General features: G+C 47.2%; 7 protein-coding genes across 7 annotated transcripts; 3 read left to right on the top strand and 4 right to left on the bottom strand.

Moving 5' to 3' along the window:
* Window positions 1-500: 500 nt before the first annotated feature.
* On the bottom strand, window positions 501-1,456 carry N7469_010321 (uncharacterized protein; the record flags this gene model as incomplete). The annotated part of the gene is made up of 3 exons (XM_056649226.1): window positions 501-573; window positions 666-1,066; window positions 1,151-1,456. The coding sequence occupies 3 exons, from the start codon at window positions 1,454-1,456 to the stop codon at window positions 501-503; spliced, it is 780 nt and encodes a 259-aa protein (XP_056496357.1).
* A 956-nt stretch (window positions 1,457-2,412) lies between these two features.
* N7469_010322 (cytochrome P450) lies at window positions 2,413-4,166 on the bottom strand (the record flags this gene model as incomplete). The annotated part of the gene is made up of 8 exons (XM_056649227.1): window positions 2,413-2,439; window positions 2,576-2,686; window positions 2,743-3,063; window positions 3,113-3,204; window positions 3,265-3,379; window positions 3,454-3,712; window positions 3,775-3,838; window positions 3,914-4,166. 8 exons carry the CDS (start codon window positions 4,164-4,166, stop codon window positions 2,413-2,415), a joined length of 1,242 nt encoding a protein of 413 aa, XP_056496358.1.
* A 1,512-nt stretch (window positions 4,167-5,678) lies between these two features.
* N7469_010323 (aminoacyl-tRNA hydrolase PTH2) lies at window positions 5,679-6,388 on the top strand (the record flags this gene model as incomplete). Its single annotated transcript, XM_056649228.1, has 2 exons — window positions 5,679-5,991; window positions 6,084-6,388. 2 exons carry the CDS (start codon window positions 5,679-5,681, stop codon window positions 6,386-6,388), a joined length of 618 nt encoding a protein of 205 aa, XP_056496359.1.
* Window positions 6,389-7,209: 821 nt separating this feature from the next.
* On the top strand, window positions 7,210-9,250 carry N7469_010324 (U4/U6-U5 snRNP complex subunit SNU66; the record flags this gene model as incomplete). The annotated part of the gene is made up of 2 exons (XM_056649229.1): window positions 7,210-8,310; window positions 8,348-9,250. 2 exons carry the CDS (start codon window positions 7,210-7,212, stop codon window positions 9,248-9,250), a joined length of 2,004 nt encoding a protein of 667 aa, XP_056496360.1.
* Window positions 9,251-10,404: 1,154 nt separating this feature from the next.
* On the top strand, window positions 10,405-11,957 carry N7469_010325 (uncharacterized protein; the record flags this gene model as incomplete). Its single annotated transcript, XM_056649230.1, has 4 exons — window positions 10,405-10,518; window positions 10,597-10,675; window positions 10,792-11,432; window positions 11,484-11,957. The coding sequence occupies 4 exons, from the start codon at window positions 10,405-10,407 to the stop codon at window positions 11,955-11,957; spliced, it is 1,308 nt and encodes a 435-aa protein (XP_056496361.1).
* A 345-nt stretch (window positions 11,958-12,302) lies between these two features.
* N7469_010326 (uncharacterized protein) lies at window positions 12,303-13,828 on the bottom strand (the record flags this gene model as incomplete). The annotated part of the gene is made up of 2 exons (XM_056649231.1): window positions 12,303-13,562; window positions 13,625-13,828. The coding sequence occupies 2 exons, from the start codon at window positions 13,826-13,828 to the stop codon at window positions 12,303-12,305; spliced, it is 1,464 nt and encodes a 487-aa protein (XP_056496362.1).
* Window positions 13,829-15,302: 1,474 nt separating this feature from the next.
* Window positions 15,303-17,633, bottom strand: N7469_010327 (RMD1 family protein; the record flags this gene model as incomplete). The annotated part of the gene is made up of 4 exons (XM_056649232.1): window positions 15,303-15,565; window positions 15,624-15,809; window positions 15,863-17,516; window positions 17,580-17,633. 4 exons carry the CDS (start codon window positions 17,631-17,633, stop codon window positions 15,303-15,305), a joined length of 2,157 nt encoding a protein of 718 aa, XP_056496363.1.
* Window positions 17,634-17,695: the final 62 nt, after the last annotated feature.

Consider the following 17,695-nt stretch of genomic DNA (forward strand, 5'->3'; position numbering starts at 1 on the left):
TGGCCGTTGCCACTCACAGTAGGCGTACCCATACAGTTGAGAGTCCTTGTTCTATACCTATAGTAATGCATACAGCTCAACTATTGCGAATGTCCATACTGTGTGAAACTACATAGTACCTACTAATCATCAGCTGATCAGCTGACGGTTATGCATACCATTTTTGAGCAATTCAATTGCCACTTTCAACCCGAAACAGCATTAATCAATCTCCCGAGACAAGACTACATAAAGCACTACCATTGGCAGCGGCACGATTATGGGAGAATTAATGCAGTAGTATCTGCAAAGTACAGTATAGTACACAACACAGGTCAGCTTCAAATGTCACCCGTCCAATTAAAAAAGCTAGAGTTTAGAACGCCATCAATATAGGGCCTGCATCAACCAAATATCCAATACTGGAGGTTATACCAGGCTAAAACAACTGCATTGATCCCGTCAAATCGCCCGCCGTTCAACTATGTACAATTCCAGAAAATTATCGGAAAGAAAGTTGTTTAGTTCGCGCTACCAGCGGGGGCAGCGGGACGACGTGCGGGATCACCACCGACATTACCCATACGGCGGCCCCTAATTAGAAACTAAGATTAATATTTATGGTTCGAGAGAAGGGGATAAAGCCATCGAGCGAGATATGCTTTCAGATGCGGAAAAACACTCACATGAAGGTACGGCTGAAGAAGCTGATACCGAGCATGAACATCCAGCTGGGGATGGCGCCAATGCCGTAAATAAAGTAACCAAAGGCCAGAGTGAGGTTGTACTTGGCGACCCAACCGTCGGTAGGGTGGAAAGCGCCCTCGTAAGCAGAAACCTTCTCATAGTTCTTCTTGGAGTGGATTTGGTAAAGCTCTTCCGGTGTCACGGTGGTGGTGTTCATATAGACGACATGAAGGGGAGTAGGAAGGCGCTCCTGGTCAGCGGGCTGGGCCTGGGGAACTTGGTAGTACCAGACGGAGGGAGCACCGGAAGACCAGGCGGCGCAAAGAACACGCTCCGACTCGCAGTTCAGCATGCCAAGGTTGGGGGAGGTCGGGTCGGCGGAGAAGAGGAGGACGGATTCCTAGATGGATTAGCAAGGGAGGGCTCGATAATGATGGTCACAGTGGTGGGAAAAGGGAGCATTGAGATTGTGATGGCTGCTTACATTGAATGCCTTCTCGGCGCGCTCGCAACGACCGAAGCAAGTCTTGTTGCCACCAGTAACAAAGATCAGCCAATCTTCCTCTTGCTGACCGGGAGTCAGGATGGACTCCCAGTTCTGAAGGGTCACAGGAGTGACGCGCTTCTCGGTGACCTTCTCGGCCAGCTTCTCGATGGGATCAGCCGGGACAGCCGTGGGCACGTAGGCCTTGGCCTTGTTGAACCATCCTTGAACACGGTCGGCCAAAGGAAGTTGCTCCTGTGCCAGAGCGAGGGCAGGGAGGAGGGCGACAAGCGAAGTGAAACGCATTTTGATGGCTGCGACGCGTTAGTAGTTGCCTAGATGCATCGCTAGAGGTGATAGGTCCGGGAAGGTAGAAGGAAGAACATGATTTGAAATTGGAGTTTGATATGAAACAATATAAACAAAGGGGATGGAAAAGATTATACCTTAAAAGTAGAACAATGCAGCGGCACCCGAGGGATAAGGAGAAGATCTCGGAGGAGTTAAACGCCAAAGGGGAAGTAATGGAGCTCCACGGCGGATCAGGCCAGCTTGCGACTGTTGGATGGTCGACCAATCACAGTCGGCCTATTCGCGGGGGAATCCACTCCGAGAATTAGTATATCATACGTACTACGTGTGTACATAACTATGTAGTAGTTAACTAGTGTAGTGTAGTGTAGTATTATATTGGTATACAATTATGAGGTAAATAGTATAAATCTTAATATCTTAATAAACGATGTGTGTATTAAAGCAGAACATATAAAGGAGTTAATAATATTAGTATACCCAGAACTACCTAACCATAGTATGGTTGGATGGTCCTATACCTATAGATATTATATTTGTAATACAAAACAAGAGATGTAGAGACAAATCTTATATTCAAGTCAATTTCAATATCTTCAAAGAATCAAACAATTTAGTTCGTTTTTTGCTAAGCATAAGAAAAGAACTTATCAGCAGTAATCCTAACTTTGATAATGTCCTTCGACCTTCGCGCAAGACAATCGGCCCATTCTAATTCTTTGCCCGGTGCTGGGTATTCCAGGATCATATCGAATCTGCTGAAAAACAATGCCATCGTGGTATAAATTTCTAGGTATGCTAGACTGCATTCAATCCTTTGTGTCAGCCAGTCATGTCTTCAGCGTACACTAACTCCATGCTAGTGGGAGAAACATACTTCATCCCAATACAACTTCTACTTCCTTTGCTAAAAGCAACATTGTATCTTTCAAGCTCGATGCTGTTCTCGGCTAGCCATCGACCTGGATCAAATTTTTCTGGATTGGGAAATATTGTGGGATTATGATGCATCGAGTAGATCGTGCTGGATACCGTTGTCTTTGTTCCTTTGTCAGTTCTGAGCTACTAGTAGTAGTAAATATCGAGGCGACAGAAGTGACGAGGATAACTTACACCCCCCGGAAGAAAGATACCATTATACTCTATCCCTTCGGCAGGGACAGTGCGAGGGAGCCGTCCTGGTATAACAACACTCAGCCGGAGTCCCTCCTTGATTACCGCAGTCTGTCAAGGGTGTCAGTACGTATAGATATCACTAGGGTTTTATTTGGTCGACATACTAAATAGGGTAGTTGTCGGACTTGTCTCCAGTCATATCCATCTTCAATTAAAAGATTGGCATCCTGTAACTCCTGTTTCAAGCGACTGTGGATGTCTGGCGAAGATAGAACTTTATGAAAAGTGTACATCAGCATCGTAGATGTTGTGTCCACGCCTGCAAAGACAAAGGTATTGCCCTGGTCAATGAGCCATTCGCGATCCGCCTCGCTGAGGTTGTGATCCTTTGATGGATTCAAAGCCTCAATGACCGTTGTTTTTCTATCATTCGGGTGGGCGTTTTTACTATAGTCCAAATTTCGATCGATCCACTCGCCACCTTGCTATACCTCAAAGTTAGCAGTGTCACAATAAATGAGATCAAGAACTCACATTTCTAAAGTAAGTGAGGCCTGGTAGTAAGATTTTCAGGAGCCACTTTGGCAAAGAAAATAAATATTCGGCCAGAAATGGGATATGAACGGCTGGAAATAATGGTCAGTTGTTTATTTTCTGGGAATGATTACCATCTTGGATTTACTTACTGAACCAAAGGCCCTCCAAGCACATATCAAGAACATCGAGCAGCTTTTTTGCCTCTTCAGGCTTGTTAACAAATTCCGGAGAAAATCCGAAACACAAGTGACATATGATATCCGTCTATCGTGTTTAATTTAGTCAATGGTCGTTCAAAGAAGGCTGCAAGGCAAAAAGGTTTCTGGGGTATTAAGTACCGATATACTCCGAAGCATTTGGAACAAATCAATTTCCTCGCCTTTCTTGAATCGGGATGCAAGCTGATCAGAGGCATTTCTGGTAGCCAAATAAGCTTTCTCGGCCATTACCCCCCAGTCTCGTGGTGCAACTATCGCATTCGATTTGCTTCGCATGGATCGGGCCGCTTTGCTATCAGCACTCAATATTGAACGGGGGACTCCTAACTTTCCATAGAAGCCGGGGTCTTTATCAAAGCCCGATCCGATGCTAAAGATCCTGTTCAAGATTGAGCATTTACTTTGCCATGAGATTATAGTAGTGTGTCTCATTGAACTAACTTGTAGTAGAAGTCCGGATCATTTATGTGAATGTGGTTCGGAGATATACGAACAATATCGGTATCTATAAGAAAGAAAGAAAAAGAAAAAGAAATAACAAATTAGACACCAAATCTTGTAAACTTCAAGCAGTACATACTGTATTCTCGATGAAGCTCATCAATGGCCCGAGCAGTATTTCCATCACGAAAAACATCCTGCCACATCTCCCACAAACTAGAAACTGCCGCTAATCGTGGTCCAGGGATAGAAGCTAGCGGATGAAGCCATAATCGCCAAGCCAAAGTTCGCACTATCTTGGCAATGATAATAGTACCCAAGGCGAGCAGTAGCAGGTTACTATATGGGAAAGGGGCATTTTCCAAGATCTTGCCCACATAACCGTCCAACATATCGCGCGACAAATCGATTTCGAGCAATTTCTAAACGGTTTGTAGGGTTGACGGTAGAAAGCGGGGGGGCTTTGCTGATGGATTTTGCCCAGGTAACGACATTCTTTTGAGGGTTAAGCCCGATTAGAATAGCGCACGATCCTTTTTTCCATCCGCTCGTTCATTTGCAGAAAGTTGACTAGTCATCTGCGGGTGTGCATTGGTGGAGGTCCACGGTTGATGATTGTGCATAATCCTGCGGTCGCCCCATGCATACCACGCATCAAAAACAGTTTGCTCAAACGACAGCGATTAAATTGAAAATATATATATATATATATATTTATTTATTTTTGTTCGCTAATACTTCTCATTTACTTCAGCTATAATATACACGGAAGCAACCCATAATGCAATCCCAAGCCCGACTGGTCATATTAGAGCCTCCTTGGCTGAACTTGTGGACGATTTAGGGTTGCACAGCATAAGTCCCAGCAAACTAAGAGGTGGTCGATTAAGCGCCTCCACGTTCATCAAAACAAACTATTCAAGAGCTGAACGAGGAGCTGAAAGTCCAGGAGGGTATTTATGAGGCCCTAACTGTCTTCCTATGTAGACACTTCTTTCTTTCAAGGAATTCGAAGTAATTTAGTTCAAGTTTTCGTCCAACATGCATCCTTATGGTAACAGGGGATCCATTGATCTAACATATCCTTCAACAGCGGAAAATCAGCGGTAGTCTCACACCGGAAATGAAGCAGATTGCTCTTGATCAGCTGAAGGCCAACGGTAGAATGGATTATATATTTTGTCTGTTCTCAAGGAGCTTCTCAAGTTGATTGAAGAGGAACTCGAGGACCTGGAACGAGAAACGAGGACTAAGACTTGGATATTATGGCGGGTGCTGGATCAGCTCAAGATTTGATTTCCAAAGAACGAGCATACCTATGTTCGTTCTTTAGTATAGCAGCAGTATCTACTGCTGCTATACTACTAATACCATATACTAGTAGTATAGGATGCTAGTAAAGCTAAGAAAATCAGTCATATTGTATCCATAGTCAGTATATATATTGTTGTGTTTTGCAGTTTCAGTGTTGGATTTGCAGGTCCATAACCTCCAGCTTATGTAGATGGCTCTACAACATCCATTTCCAGATGTATCTTGTCTTGTATGGATGGATCTAGGCCTATCAGCAAATGTAGGTACTTCCGCCTACCTAGGCGTAAAGTGTTTGCGGCTACATTTGGAATATATATCCAACCACTCCATCTACAAATTGCAGGTAAACTGGCTTAAAAACGCATCGTACAAAATAAGTGGAAGCATATGCAAAGAGTTGATTTAAATATGAAGTTTGTATACTAGTCAGCTCTATCTGGGATGTATTCAAGGCGTTCATTGAGTTGTGTTCGGCGTTGATTTTATTACGGCGGCCGAGACTTACCTCACCTTCAGGTTTCACTCACTTTCAATTTCTCGCCTTTAACCAACTCCAACCTCAACCTCGTCCTTCCCCCCACAAAAGCACCATGGCTGCCCCCGTACCTCTTGACCGCGTCCCACCGACAACAGCCGCCTACGTGGTCGCAACGGCTATCATCGCCGGCGTCACAGGATATTTCATTGGCCAAGGTGCCTCACTCGGCCTGTTCCACGAAAAGAAAAGCTGGCCGAACAACTACGACGTCAAGGTTCACCGCGACTCATCCGACGAAGCGGAGGAAGAATCAGAGGAAGAGAGCGAAGATGAGGGAAATGGCGAGGAATTGGCAAAGTTCAAGGATAATACTGAGGAGGTAAAATTGGTGCTGGTCATTCGTACGGACCTGGGCATGACAAAGGGTATGTGGAATTTTCTGGCTCTACAACAAGACTGTTTGCAATCGCAATAGTCTCGAGGATGATATGCTAATCTTCATTTGTACCTTTTATAGGCAAAATGGCTGCTCAAGCTTCACACGCGACTCTCGCCTGTTACAAATATTTCCAGTCACACCAGCCCGATTCGCCGATCCTATCTCGCTGGGAACGCGGTGGTCAAGCCAAGATCGCCCTACAAATTAAGTCGGAGGATGATATGATTCTGTTACAAGCTCAGGCTATGAGCATGGGACTTTGCGCGCGTGTGATTCAGGATGCCGGTCGCACGCAAATTGCTGCTGGCAGTCGCACGGTTCTAGGTGTGCTGGGTCCGAAGAGCGTCGTTGACAGTGTCACTGGTCATCTGAAGCTGCTGTAAAAGATATACTTCTGGATATTGAGACTATTGGTATAGCATATGGGTTAGGACGGAGGGTGCCGTTGTATACACCATTGTACAACCATACTTCTGGCCGAGATAGGAAATAATGATCATGATGGATGCCGATGACAAACAATGCGACAGTCGAGATTCGTAGATCATATTTTATCAGATCTCTTAAAGAAGAGGCATTTACAATCGCCCTAGCAACGCGATCCACACTGCGAAGTTTGCAAAACAAAGCTGTGAATAGGCTAAGTTGGGCTGAGCTGAGCTTTGTCCGTCCGCCTTCTAACAGAGCTTAGACGAGCTGCAGCACTACGAATATCGTTGTCTATGTATAATGGTATGTTGGCAAGTCATGGTTTTTCCCTAACCTCAGTAGCCAACGGCCAATCGGCAAAGGGACATGAAATATGACGCCGTCCGCCTCCAGGCTCTCAAGCCGAGCTCACCAGGGGGGGAGCTCAAGACCCGAGGGTAACCCGGCGCAGAACATTAATCTGGGACCTGTCGACAGGACACCGTTAAGTGCCATACATGTAAAGAAAAGTATGGCTCCGTAAATCGTCGAGCTGCCCAGCTCTCAACCGTAACACAGCTGTGAACGGGAGTGCTGGACACAGATCCGCTTGGTAGAAAAAGAAGAAGAGAAAAAAAAGTTGAGGCGGGAAGTTCGCCTTTTTATCGCGCGGAAGAAATTGTGCCGCTAACCGTGTTGGGACTAGTGTGCGATATCACGTGGCAGCGCGCATCAAGGCCGCTTCACTTCAAGAAGGATCTCGTCTACAGCTAACCACTGCCACCCTCATTTCACCATGACGGACGCTCTTTCGATTGAGCAGAACAACAAGATTCGGGTGGCCCTAGGCCTGAAGCCACTCCCTGTTCCCGGTGCTGATGGCGCCGGTCCATCCTTTAAGGAAGACGATAGCGACAGCGGATCCGAATCAGAAGAAGACCCCGCGAGCACCCTCGAATCCCGACAGGCGCAAGGATACGATAATTGGAAGAAACTCCAGGATGACGCCGAGGCAAAAAAGAAGCGGGAGGAGCGCAGCGCCGCCATCAAAAAAGCTCGTGATGCCGCTCAGCGAAATCTCCAACTGGAAGGCGCCACCCTTGGAGAAGATGATGGTGCCGGTCTCGATACAAAGTCCTGGTTGATGCAGTCCAAGAAGCGCACCAAAAAAATTGAGAAAGAGCGCGCGCGCAAACTTGCTGAAGAACTGGAAGAACGAGAGCGCGCCGCTGCGGCTGAATATACGGCCGCAGATCTTGCTGGTATCAAGGTCGGACACGCTGTGAATGATTTCGAGGGAGGTGAAGATCATATTCTGACCTTGAAGGACGCTGCTGTGGACGATGAAGAGGAGGGCGATGAACTCCAAGATATAAACTTGGTCGACAAGGAAAAGACTCAAGAGCGACTGGAGTTGAAGAAGAACAAGCCTGTTTACGATCCCACCGCAGAGAACCAGGGCATCCTCTCACACTACGACGAAGAAATCGAAGGCAAAAAACGAAAACGCTTCACCCTTGACGCAAAGGGCTCCACCGAGGAGGAAAGAGAGGCTAAGCGACAAGAGGTATCGGAACGACTGAAAAAGGGCGCCATCACTCTCGACCTCGAGCCCGAAGTTCCAACATCAGATTATATGGATATCAGCGAAGTGAAAATCAAGAAGCCGAAAAAGAAGAAGAGCAAGACCACGAAACAAAGAGCTGTGATCGATGACGAGGATATGTTTGGCGGAGCTGGACCCGCAGGGGATTCATCTATGGAAATTGATAGCAATGGAGCGCCGGCTCCTGCTCCCCGAAGGGTGGTCGATCAGAATGTCTCTTTCGTGGATGATGATGACCTGCAAGCATCCCTGGCGGCCCAACGGCGCGCCGCTTTTAAGAAGCGCAAGAAGGTCCGCCCAGAAGATCTTGCGCGACAGCTCCGGGAAGAAGAGTCTCAAACCCCCATGGAAACCGATACCCCCCGACGACAATGCTGAAGAGCCCGGTCTTGTCATTGATGAAACGTCTGAATTCGTCAGTCATCTACAGAAACCCACCCTTCCCACCCGCGAAGAACGAGTGGCAGAGCCTGCGGCTGAGAATCATCCTCCACAACCAGAATCACAACACCCAGAAGCGGAAGCTGAAGCGGAGGAAAATACTGGTGACGTGGACATGGAGCGATCATACAACGATATTGAAGATGATGAAGATCTTGCAGAGCGTTTGAAGCAGGAGAGATCCCAGGAGGCCGAGCCAGGGCTTACGGGTACCGGATTAGAAGAAGAAGCTACATTGGACCAAGGTCTAGGATCTACATTGTCTATGCTACGACAGCGTGGCCTGGTCAAAGAAACAGATAGTGGATCGAGCAATTCTCTCACGCGCGACCGACAACGTTTCTTGCAAGAGAAGTTCAAGCGTGAGGCTGACGCCGATCGTCGGGCTCGCATGCAACGTGAGCGTGATCGCGCTTCTGGCAAATTGGATCGCATGACTGCCCGAGAGCGTGAGGAATACGCACGGTGGGAGAACAAACAGCGTGACCAGCAGGAGGCACGCCAGATGGCCGAAGTGTTTAATCGCGAGTATAAGCCGGATGTCCAGCTGAAATATGTGGACGAGTACGGACGATCTATGACACACAAGGAGGCGTTCAAGCACTTGAGTCACCAATTCCACGGCAAGGGTAGCGGTAAGATGAAGACCGAGAAGCGATTGAAGAAGATCGAAGAGGAGAAGAAACGGGAAGCGATGAGTGCACTGGATAGCAGTCAACACACGGGCATGAACAATGCGATGGAGGAAACTGCTCGTAAGAAGCGACAGGCTGGAGTGCGTCTCGGGTAGAGAGGATGAAGAGGGAGTGATAGATTGGTCTTGGACTGTATAGTCAGTCGCGATCTCCTGGGTGAATGAGTTGCTACAGAGTACGGAGTGCTTGTAGTATGAGAGTATGGCCCTGAGTCGATCGCGCTACGATATTCCCTTAATGGAAGTGGAATCAATTTGCAAATAAGAATAATAGAACCCGAAGTAATCCGAACTACACTCAATCGGTCATGTCCTCCCGATAGACCCGATGATCCCGATGGTTTTCCCCCTAAAAAAAAAACAATCCACATCTCCGCGTTGCTACGTAATTTCACCAGAGAATTTTCTCCAGATTCTCCGCGTGTGGGGATTTCCTTTTTAGGGCTCACTCGAGTGCACCACTTGCATATCCTGGACATACGGTAGTACATAGTAATAGCCCGAACTTGTTAAACTTGTTAAATATGTACAGTAGAAATCTCCCCAGTTTTGGGTGACAGATGATAGTTATTTATTTAATTAATCGAGCATTGCCTCCTGCGTAAATGTCCCAGTTGAATAGTACAGAAATATCATAAGTTATTTGTCTTTTTGTTATTGCTGGTTGACTTGTTTTACCCCAACTGCGTGAGGGGAAATTTCCGGTGGAGAATCGGCCAGATCAGCTCACCGGGGGAAAATGCCCTCCCGAGTCGCGCAATGTCGGGTGGAAGTAAATGTACATTCACAGTGTATACATATACATAGTATACATACTATGTATACATAGAGCATCAGTTAGTAAATTTAATATACCTATGAATGAAGAGGATGAAAATATGTAACTTGTGTGGGTAAGTTATAATGACAGTCCATTTAAAAGGTAATGGTGAATTTGCTAATGTTGTGGAATAATGTACTAACTATGTATGCATACTGTAGACATTTGTTTACTCAAAGTTGGTACTTTATGGTACTTTGGTGCTCTCTGAGTACCCGATACCCGCTCCTCGCTGTGGGGAAACACACAATCACAAGTACCCGGTACCGCTATCACATGAGTCAGCCCCCGTCATTCGCAGCATCTCCGACCTTTTCTTCCCCGACTTTCTCCTCTTCCTCTCCCCCCCTTGACTTTGGGTTTTCCCTTCTGTTTGGTATCCTTGCCATCCTTACTCTCTCCTCTCTCTCATCTTATTCCATCTTGCACAATGCTGTCTACTCTTCGTGTCGCCAGCCGTTCGGCTGCTGCCCGCGAGGCTAACTTCGTGGTTATCGGTGCCAGACAAGCCTCGGCCTGGTCCAAGGTCCCCCAAGGCCCTCCGGTAAGCTTGGAAGTTGATTTCTGATGCTGTCAATCAGCCATTGAGACGATCAATGCTGACCCTTTGCTCTCAAAATAGGATGCTATCCTGGGTATCACTGAGGCCTTCAAGGCCGACTCTTTCAAGGAGAAGATTAACCTTGGTGTTGGTGCTTACCGTATGTATTTTCCTCCTTCTGTTGCTCTCACACGCGCAGATCCCCCGGATACAAGCTTATTTCCCATCCGATTTATCAATTACAACCATGTACTAAACTACCTTGCCCTGTTTCAGGTGATGACAAGGGCAAGCCCTACGTCCTCCCCTCCGTTCGCGCCGCCGAGGATAAGGTTGTTGCTTCGCGCAGCGACAAGGAGTATGCTGGTATCACCGGTATCCCTGCCTTCACCAACGCCGCCGCCGAGCTGGCCTACGGCACCGGCTCCCCCGTCATCAAGGATGACCGTCTTGTCATCACCCAGACCATCTCCGGTACCGGCGCCCTCCGCATTGGTGGTGCTTTCCTCGAGCGCTTCTACCCCGGCGCGAAGAAGGTTTACCTGCCCAACCCCAGCTGGGCCAACCACAACGCTGTCTTCAAGGACTCCGGCCTTGAGGTCGAGAAGTACCGCTACTACAACAAGGACACCATTGGTCTGGACTTCGAGGGTCTGATCGAGGATATCAAGGCTGCACCTGAGGGCAGCATCATCCTGCTGCACGCCTGTGCTCACAACCCCACTGGTGTTGACCCTACTGAGGCCCAGTGGCGCCAGATCAGCGATGTCATGAAGCAGAAGGGTCACTTCGCTTTCTTCGACATGGCCTACCAGGGCTTCGCTAGCGGTAACGCTGACAAGGATGCCTTCGCCCCCCGTCACTTCGTTGCTGAGGGCCACAACATCGCTCTGTGCCAGAGTTTTGCCAAGAACATGGTATGTTTGACATGAAATTCGAGAAAAAAAAACTAGGCTAGAGGAATCGAGGGACGAACTAACTTTTCACATAGGGCCTCTATGGTGAGCGTGTCGGTGCTTTCTCCCTCGTCTGCGAGAACGCCGAGGAGAAGAAGCGTGTTGAGTCTCAGATCAAGATTCTCATTCGTCCCTTCTACTCTAACCCCCCCTATCCACGGTGCCCGCGTCGCCTCCGCCATCATGAACGATCCTTCTCTGAACCAGCAATGGCTCGGTGAGGTCAAGGGCATGGCTGACCGTATCATCGAGATGCGCAAGCTGCTCCGCGAGAACCTTGAGAAGCTCGGCAGCAAGCACGACTGGTCCCACATCACCAGCCAGATCGGCATGTTCGCCTTCACCGGTCTGAAGCCCGAGCAGATGGATGCTCTGGCCAAGGAGCACTCCGTCTACGCCACCAAGGACGGTCGTATCTCCGTTGCTGGTATCACGTCCGGCAACGTCCAGCGTCTGGCCGAGTCCATCTTCAAGGTCACCGGTTAAACGTGATGCATGATGCATAAAACGAATAAACGGAGGAAAAACTAGATACGAAAAATTGCAATTGAAATCGGGCACCAGGAGTCCTTGGTCGACTTCTGGGATTTTGCGGCCCTTGTACTGATATCTAATGTCTCTGTGTTTTATATTTAGCATGGTTTGGCTTTGTCCATCTCAACGGAGATTTTGGATTCATCATCACTTTATTCTCGTAGACATTTGGTAATATAGGTCTTGTTCATACAGCATGGATGATCGCCTAGTTTCTACGCGTTATTCCAAGTCCTGGAAGACTCTGTATATTAGTGCAATAGGATGTAGCAAATAGAACTTAACCAGAGATGCCTATCACGAATTCTCTTCAATCTTCCTGAGCTCTTCTTCTATCCTGATCCACGCCCTTGGTAAAAGCGTCCCCTCAAGCCAGTGATTCCCAGCGTAATCTTGACCAAGCATAGAAAAAAGGTTGAACCCTTTATATGGCTGACCGACGTTTTCATAATAGTACATCACCATAGATCCAACGGGGTTGATTCTATCCTCTGAAATATCCCCCTGATATTTCACAGCAGCACTGAAATCAACAGTCTTGATCAAGTCTGCCTTTTCCATGTTATTGAAAATTATGGGCAATGCATCTGCCTCTCCAAATAAGACTCCAGGTGTCTGACCTGCATCAATGGATTTATATCCACTTCTTAAAAAGGCAGAGGCTTGTCCTGCAGTAGCTTGTTCTGTGAAATGTTGTCGATGACTGAGTGCAATCGATCCAATCGAACCTCTAACTTGACCAGATGAGATAAACGAGAAAGTACCCAGTGTAAGATTTTGCAGGAAGACACCTGTTGAATTCATGAGCTCTGGAAGTCGAAATCGAGCATTTAATAGACTCAAAATGGTAATTGGGCGGATTGATGGCTCTGATAATGCCACTGTCTGTGATATCCATGCCGTAAGTGCATCGCCGCTACTTATTTGCGTCTCAGGGTTGTGGTCTTGTATTTTACCAATCTCTCGTTCAGCTCTGTATTTGACTTTTTTCAAGGTGTCTTTTGATAGACAGATTAGATGTCGTTGTCGAGATACATCCCATATCATATTCCATACATGTCGAAATAAGAACATGTAGAGGCCCATACCACTCAAACGTCTTTCTTCAATCTTCAACTCTTCATGGCTTTCAGGATTGGCGAAGATTGATTTACGGAGGACGTCATTCTTCGCACCATACACGGGGCATAAACCTCCCTCCTGGCCATTCAATACCGATGACCAGGCTGAGAGGAGGGCTTGTCCTCCAAAAGCGTCCATTAATGCATGTGGCCAAATCAGAGAGACGATAGTTGCGTCTCGGAAGGAAGTGATATGAAGAGAGACCATTGGAAGTCTTTGTTGTACCATCTGCTCGAAAGTAGGGAATTTTGGTCTCGTAACAAATAACTTGAAGTCGTCTGAGATTGGCTGGGGTGAGGAACTGCCCGTCCGCATTGGCCAGTGACAAGCAATTGGATGGGTTTGAAGCTCCATGTCAAAATTTTGATGAGTGAAGAATGTCCTTGAATGGATTTTCGAGTCATACTGAACATAGACTTCTAATTCCCCATTTGCCTATGTCGAAGTTGGTGAGTTATCTGCATAGTTGGAAAATGAGAAAATAGCACGCATCCTACCTTCAATCTTAGTCTACCTCCAAGCTTACACCATTCCTTCATCCCCAGTAATTGACATAAAGCATTGTTCAACAGTTCAGGATCAAGGACGTCATTGAATAACATCGGCCAGCTAACGAAACAACGATTGGTCTTCTCATTGTCGAATGGGTACAAAGGGTATACAGCATCAGAAACATCTGACAGCTGTCGTTCGGTTGACATATTCGCAAAAACCGTGGTTGAGAACTCAGAATTGAGGGAGCAATCCAAGATAAAGTGAAAATGTGAAGTTCTGATTTCCCAGGAGGATGGTCAGGTATCAATTCAAACAAGTTTAATTGCGCGACGATCATAAAATAGATTTTATGGAGGACCCGGTTTTTAGGGTGTGTCTAACTTCTTCCCAACCCTCCCACAAAATCTTCCTCCGAGAAACTGTCAGCTAGGACTTGAAAACTTCACGATATTTTGAGTCTGGACTCTACTATTTGAGGCATCAACAGTATTTCTGCGTTCTCGTGGCTGTCAATGGTTTACTGGTATACCCGCCGAAGTAAGTATGCATACTTAAGGGGGTGAAGACGGTTGCACCCACATGTCTCTATACCATCCATGGATGAACTGAAATTTGGAATAAGCGTTTGGGCTAGACTACCTCGAAATAGAATTAGCAATAGATCCCAATGACTGAAAAGTAGTCAGACTGGGTCAATGGGGAAAATCAGACTCTTGAATTCTCTCCGCGGTCCCCCAGATGTGACCCACCGACAAGTTGGTAGCTTATTTCTGATTTTTAGGACTGCTGCCACGTCTTTTTGGAGGGCTGGGAGGAGTAATAACAAGTTATCAACTATCAAAATTGGGCAGGTTTCAACATGTTCTAAAATGAAGCCCCAAAATAGAAGAGAATCTCCCCAAGAGCCTACGGTAGTAAGATTCCAAGGCTACGAGCAGCTCATAGCCAATATTCTTGGTTCTATTAAAGTTAGGAACGCAGAGTTATAGTCGTATTTTGCCGGTAAACTCTCATACATCGTTTAGCTTCCTAAGTAGTATAATTCAAAGTTTCCCAGTAGTCGTCGTTTCGAGGACTTGACCGATTGCATATGGGGCTCTTTATGGTATTTCCATGCTCGAGTAGGCAATGGTCAGTCGTAACCATTGAAGAGTAAAACAATACGCAAGACATCCATTCACTTACTACCCGATACTCTGGCCCCATGAGAAGCATAGCATCGATTAGACAACCTAACAGGGGTTTGGATATTTTATTAGACAATTGTTCTCATTGCTTGAACCATTAAAAGCTGGGCCACGGGCTCATGGTTGTACAGAGAATGTAACTCATATCAATATCTGATAATATTCGTTTCATGAGACAACAATGTACTATGTTATTTGTATATCTCACAGATGGGAAGTGGGAACCGAAGTACAATACTTGTTAGTGTAAGAAGTAGGTCACAAAAGTGGGAAGTACCAAGTACTTCCCGTATTAGAACTACTAAAGTAAGTTAGGTACTACTAGGCACGATTATTCGAAATCAATCGAGTTGAAATGGTCAAGTACGACGATGAGTTAAAAGCCGTGACGCGAAACTAATTTCCATCGTATTTATGGATTACCCATCCAGAACGCCTAGACCAACCGGATTACCGTTTGCGCTTTTAAAAAAATTTCCAACCAAGAGAGAACTTAGAGACCGCCCATCAAACCACTAACACCCACATCGGCTCCGCCGGTAGGTGCAAGCGAGGGACATATACAACCTGCCGGGATGTTGGGAGGGTAGGACCAGCCTGGTGATGGGGTTGGAAGAGAGCGGCCCATTGCGCGGGCGATGATGCTGGCGGGTGTTGCACCTTGACGGGCATGAAGAAGACCGAAGCGAAGGAAGACTTCGGAGAGTGTAACGAGGATGGATATTACGATCAGGACGATGACAACCCAGGTTTGATCTGATTTTGTATTAGCATAGGACGGAAAGGTAAATGAATGATAGATGTATAGACATACATGATGTGCGGTTGTCGGCTATAGAGTCTGAGAGGATTTCTGCGAGATCGAGGAATACTCGACAGCGTTCATTGAGAACTTGAATTCGAGGTTTGATCTCGAGGTATTCGCGAACAGCGATATAAAGAGGGTAGAGAGTGGGTTCACTCTCCCAGAAGAAATTCGGAACGTCGAGCATATTTGATGCTGGTATTGTTAGTAACGAAGGATAGATCAGGTAGGAGCTTGGGCTCACTCACATAAATTGACCTCCACGCGACTCTTGAAAAGTCTTCCTAGAATTCGGAATACCTCTTCGCGCTTCATACCAAGTTGGCCAGTCATAGCAAGCCTTCGCGGTACATCTTTCGCATCAGCCATCTGACGCGCCATGACCTCTTCAAAGAAACACAACTTGGTACTCTGTGAGATGCCATGACTGATTGCCAGCTTGATCATATGGTCACCACTGCGGAGTGTAATCATATCATTATAGACACGAGGTCGAGAGATTTCAGTGGAATATTCGAAGTGGAATTCTTCCGTTTCAAAGTCCTCTTCATGCAGAGGCATTGTCGTCAGTGGAATAGGTGTACCAGTAGCCGAAGATGTAGCGAATGCCAGATCCGCCAGTAAATCTTTCTCTTGGCGCTCGGTAAAGTTCCAAAATACAACAACCCCATAGCTGAAGACAAACATCTCTGCGACATTGTAAAGAGTTCGCGCAGGCCGTTCAGGCATGGGCGATGATGACTTAGAAGGAGAAGCCGAACGAGCTCTGAACAATGCCTGTCCATCATCGGAACTATGTCTCCGTCGTCGAGGTCGGAGATTAGGAGTGTTTTCTTCACTAGATGGGCCGTCCTGTTCCGATGCACGTTCTTGTAGTCGGGCATCATCCTCTGAAATTCGATTCAAGAGCTCCTGATGTCCTTCACTCGCACCATGCTCGGAATCCTGCGGCGATGCCTCATGGTGATGTTCTTCCTCTGGTCGATTGTGGCCTCCAACAGAATGCTCCTCAGCTTCTCCAATCCAATCATCATGATGATCTCGCAACTCGTTTCGCTCAATCTCTTCATCAAGCAACGATTTCCCACCCGGGAATTTCAACACCGGGCTACTGCGCAGCCTATATCCTTCATGCCCAGGTACTAAAGGTAAATGATACGCCGTGTACAGACAATCATCATATAACTTAGTCCTCGCTCCATGCCACTCTTTCACAAACGAGGCCACGGATCCCATTTTATACGCTTGCGCAGTACAATAAGCCGTTACACGCGCGAGTTTTTCGGTCCGCCGCGCCTTGGGCAAACGCTCTGCATAACTCTTTGCTCCCTCAGGAGCAACACGCCGCTTGCGAAGAGCTTCCTCTTCAGCTCGAAGCGGCGCAATGTCATTATCAATATCAAAGTCTCCACTTCCAAGTCGTTTCTGCGTAATGAGAGCCTGTCTCACGGCTTCGGGATCGACATTTTTATCATGCGCGATACGAGCAACAAGTTCCTCGTCAACGAGATCCGAATCATCAACCCCATCCTCATCCTCATCACCTTCACCACGCTCTCCCACTCCACCAGTATCAGGTAATAGTACGAGCTTCTCGCTAACTTTCGTCGTACGTGGAGGTAAACGTGGTTGTGCTGCTAATCGGCCATTAGCTGCGGTGCTACTACTTCCTCCACCGATTAGACCACTGGCCGAGGCGAGTCTCCGGGAGCGCGAGATTGGCGGTGGATGACGCTGCTGCATGGACGGGACATCGGAGGCATATTGCAAGACATTGTCGACGGTAATAAAGCGGGTGGCGGGGGATCTGCGGCGTCTGGGCGTAGATGCTTGTTGCTGATCGCGTGAATCGGTAACCTGTCGGACACGGGGCGAGACATCATCAGTAAGGGTTTCCTGGGGCTACCGCGGCGGTAGCGGGAGGCGCAACAGTAACGGGATAATTGCTTTTCGGAGAGAACGTACCAAGACGGTCGGGCTACGCTGACTGGTTCCCCTTCCTCGGGCCGGGGGAGTCATTGTGATGATTTGCCTTTCTCGTGCCCAAATATATTGGACTCCAATTGCACTAGGCGTGGAGA

The sequence above is a fragment of the Penicillium citrinum genome (assembly GCF_028827155.1).
Source record: "Penicillium citrinum strain IBT 23319 chromosome Unknown utg000009l:1.0-4274883.0:1.0-4276374.0, whole genome shotgun sequence".
NCBI lineage: Eukaryota > Fungi > Ascomycota > Eurotiomycetes > Eurotiales > Aspergillaceae > Penicillium > Penicillium citrinum.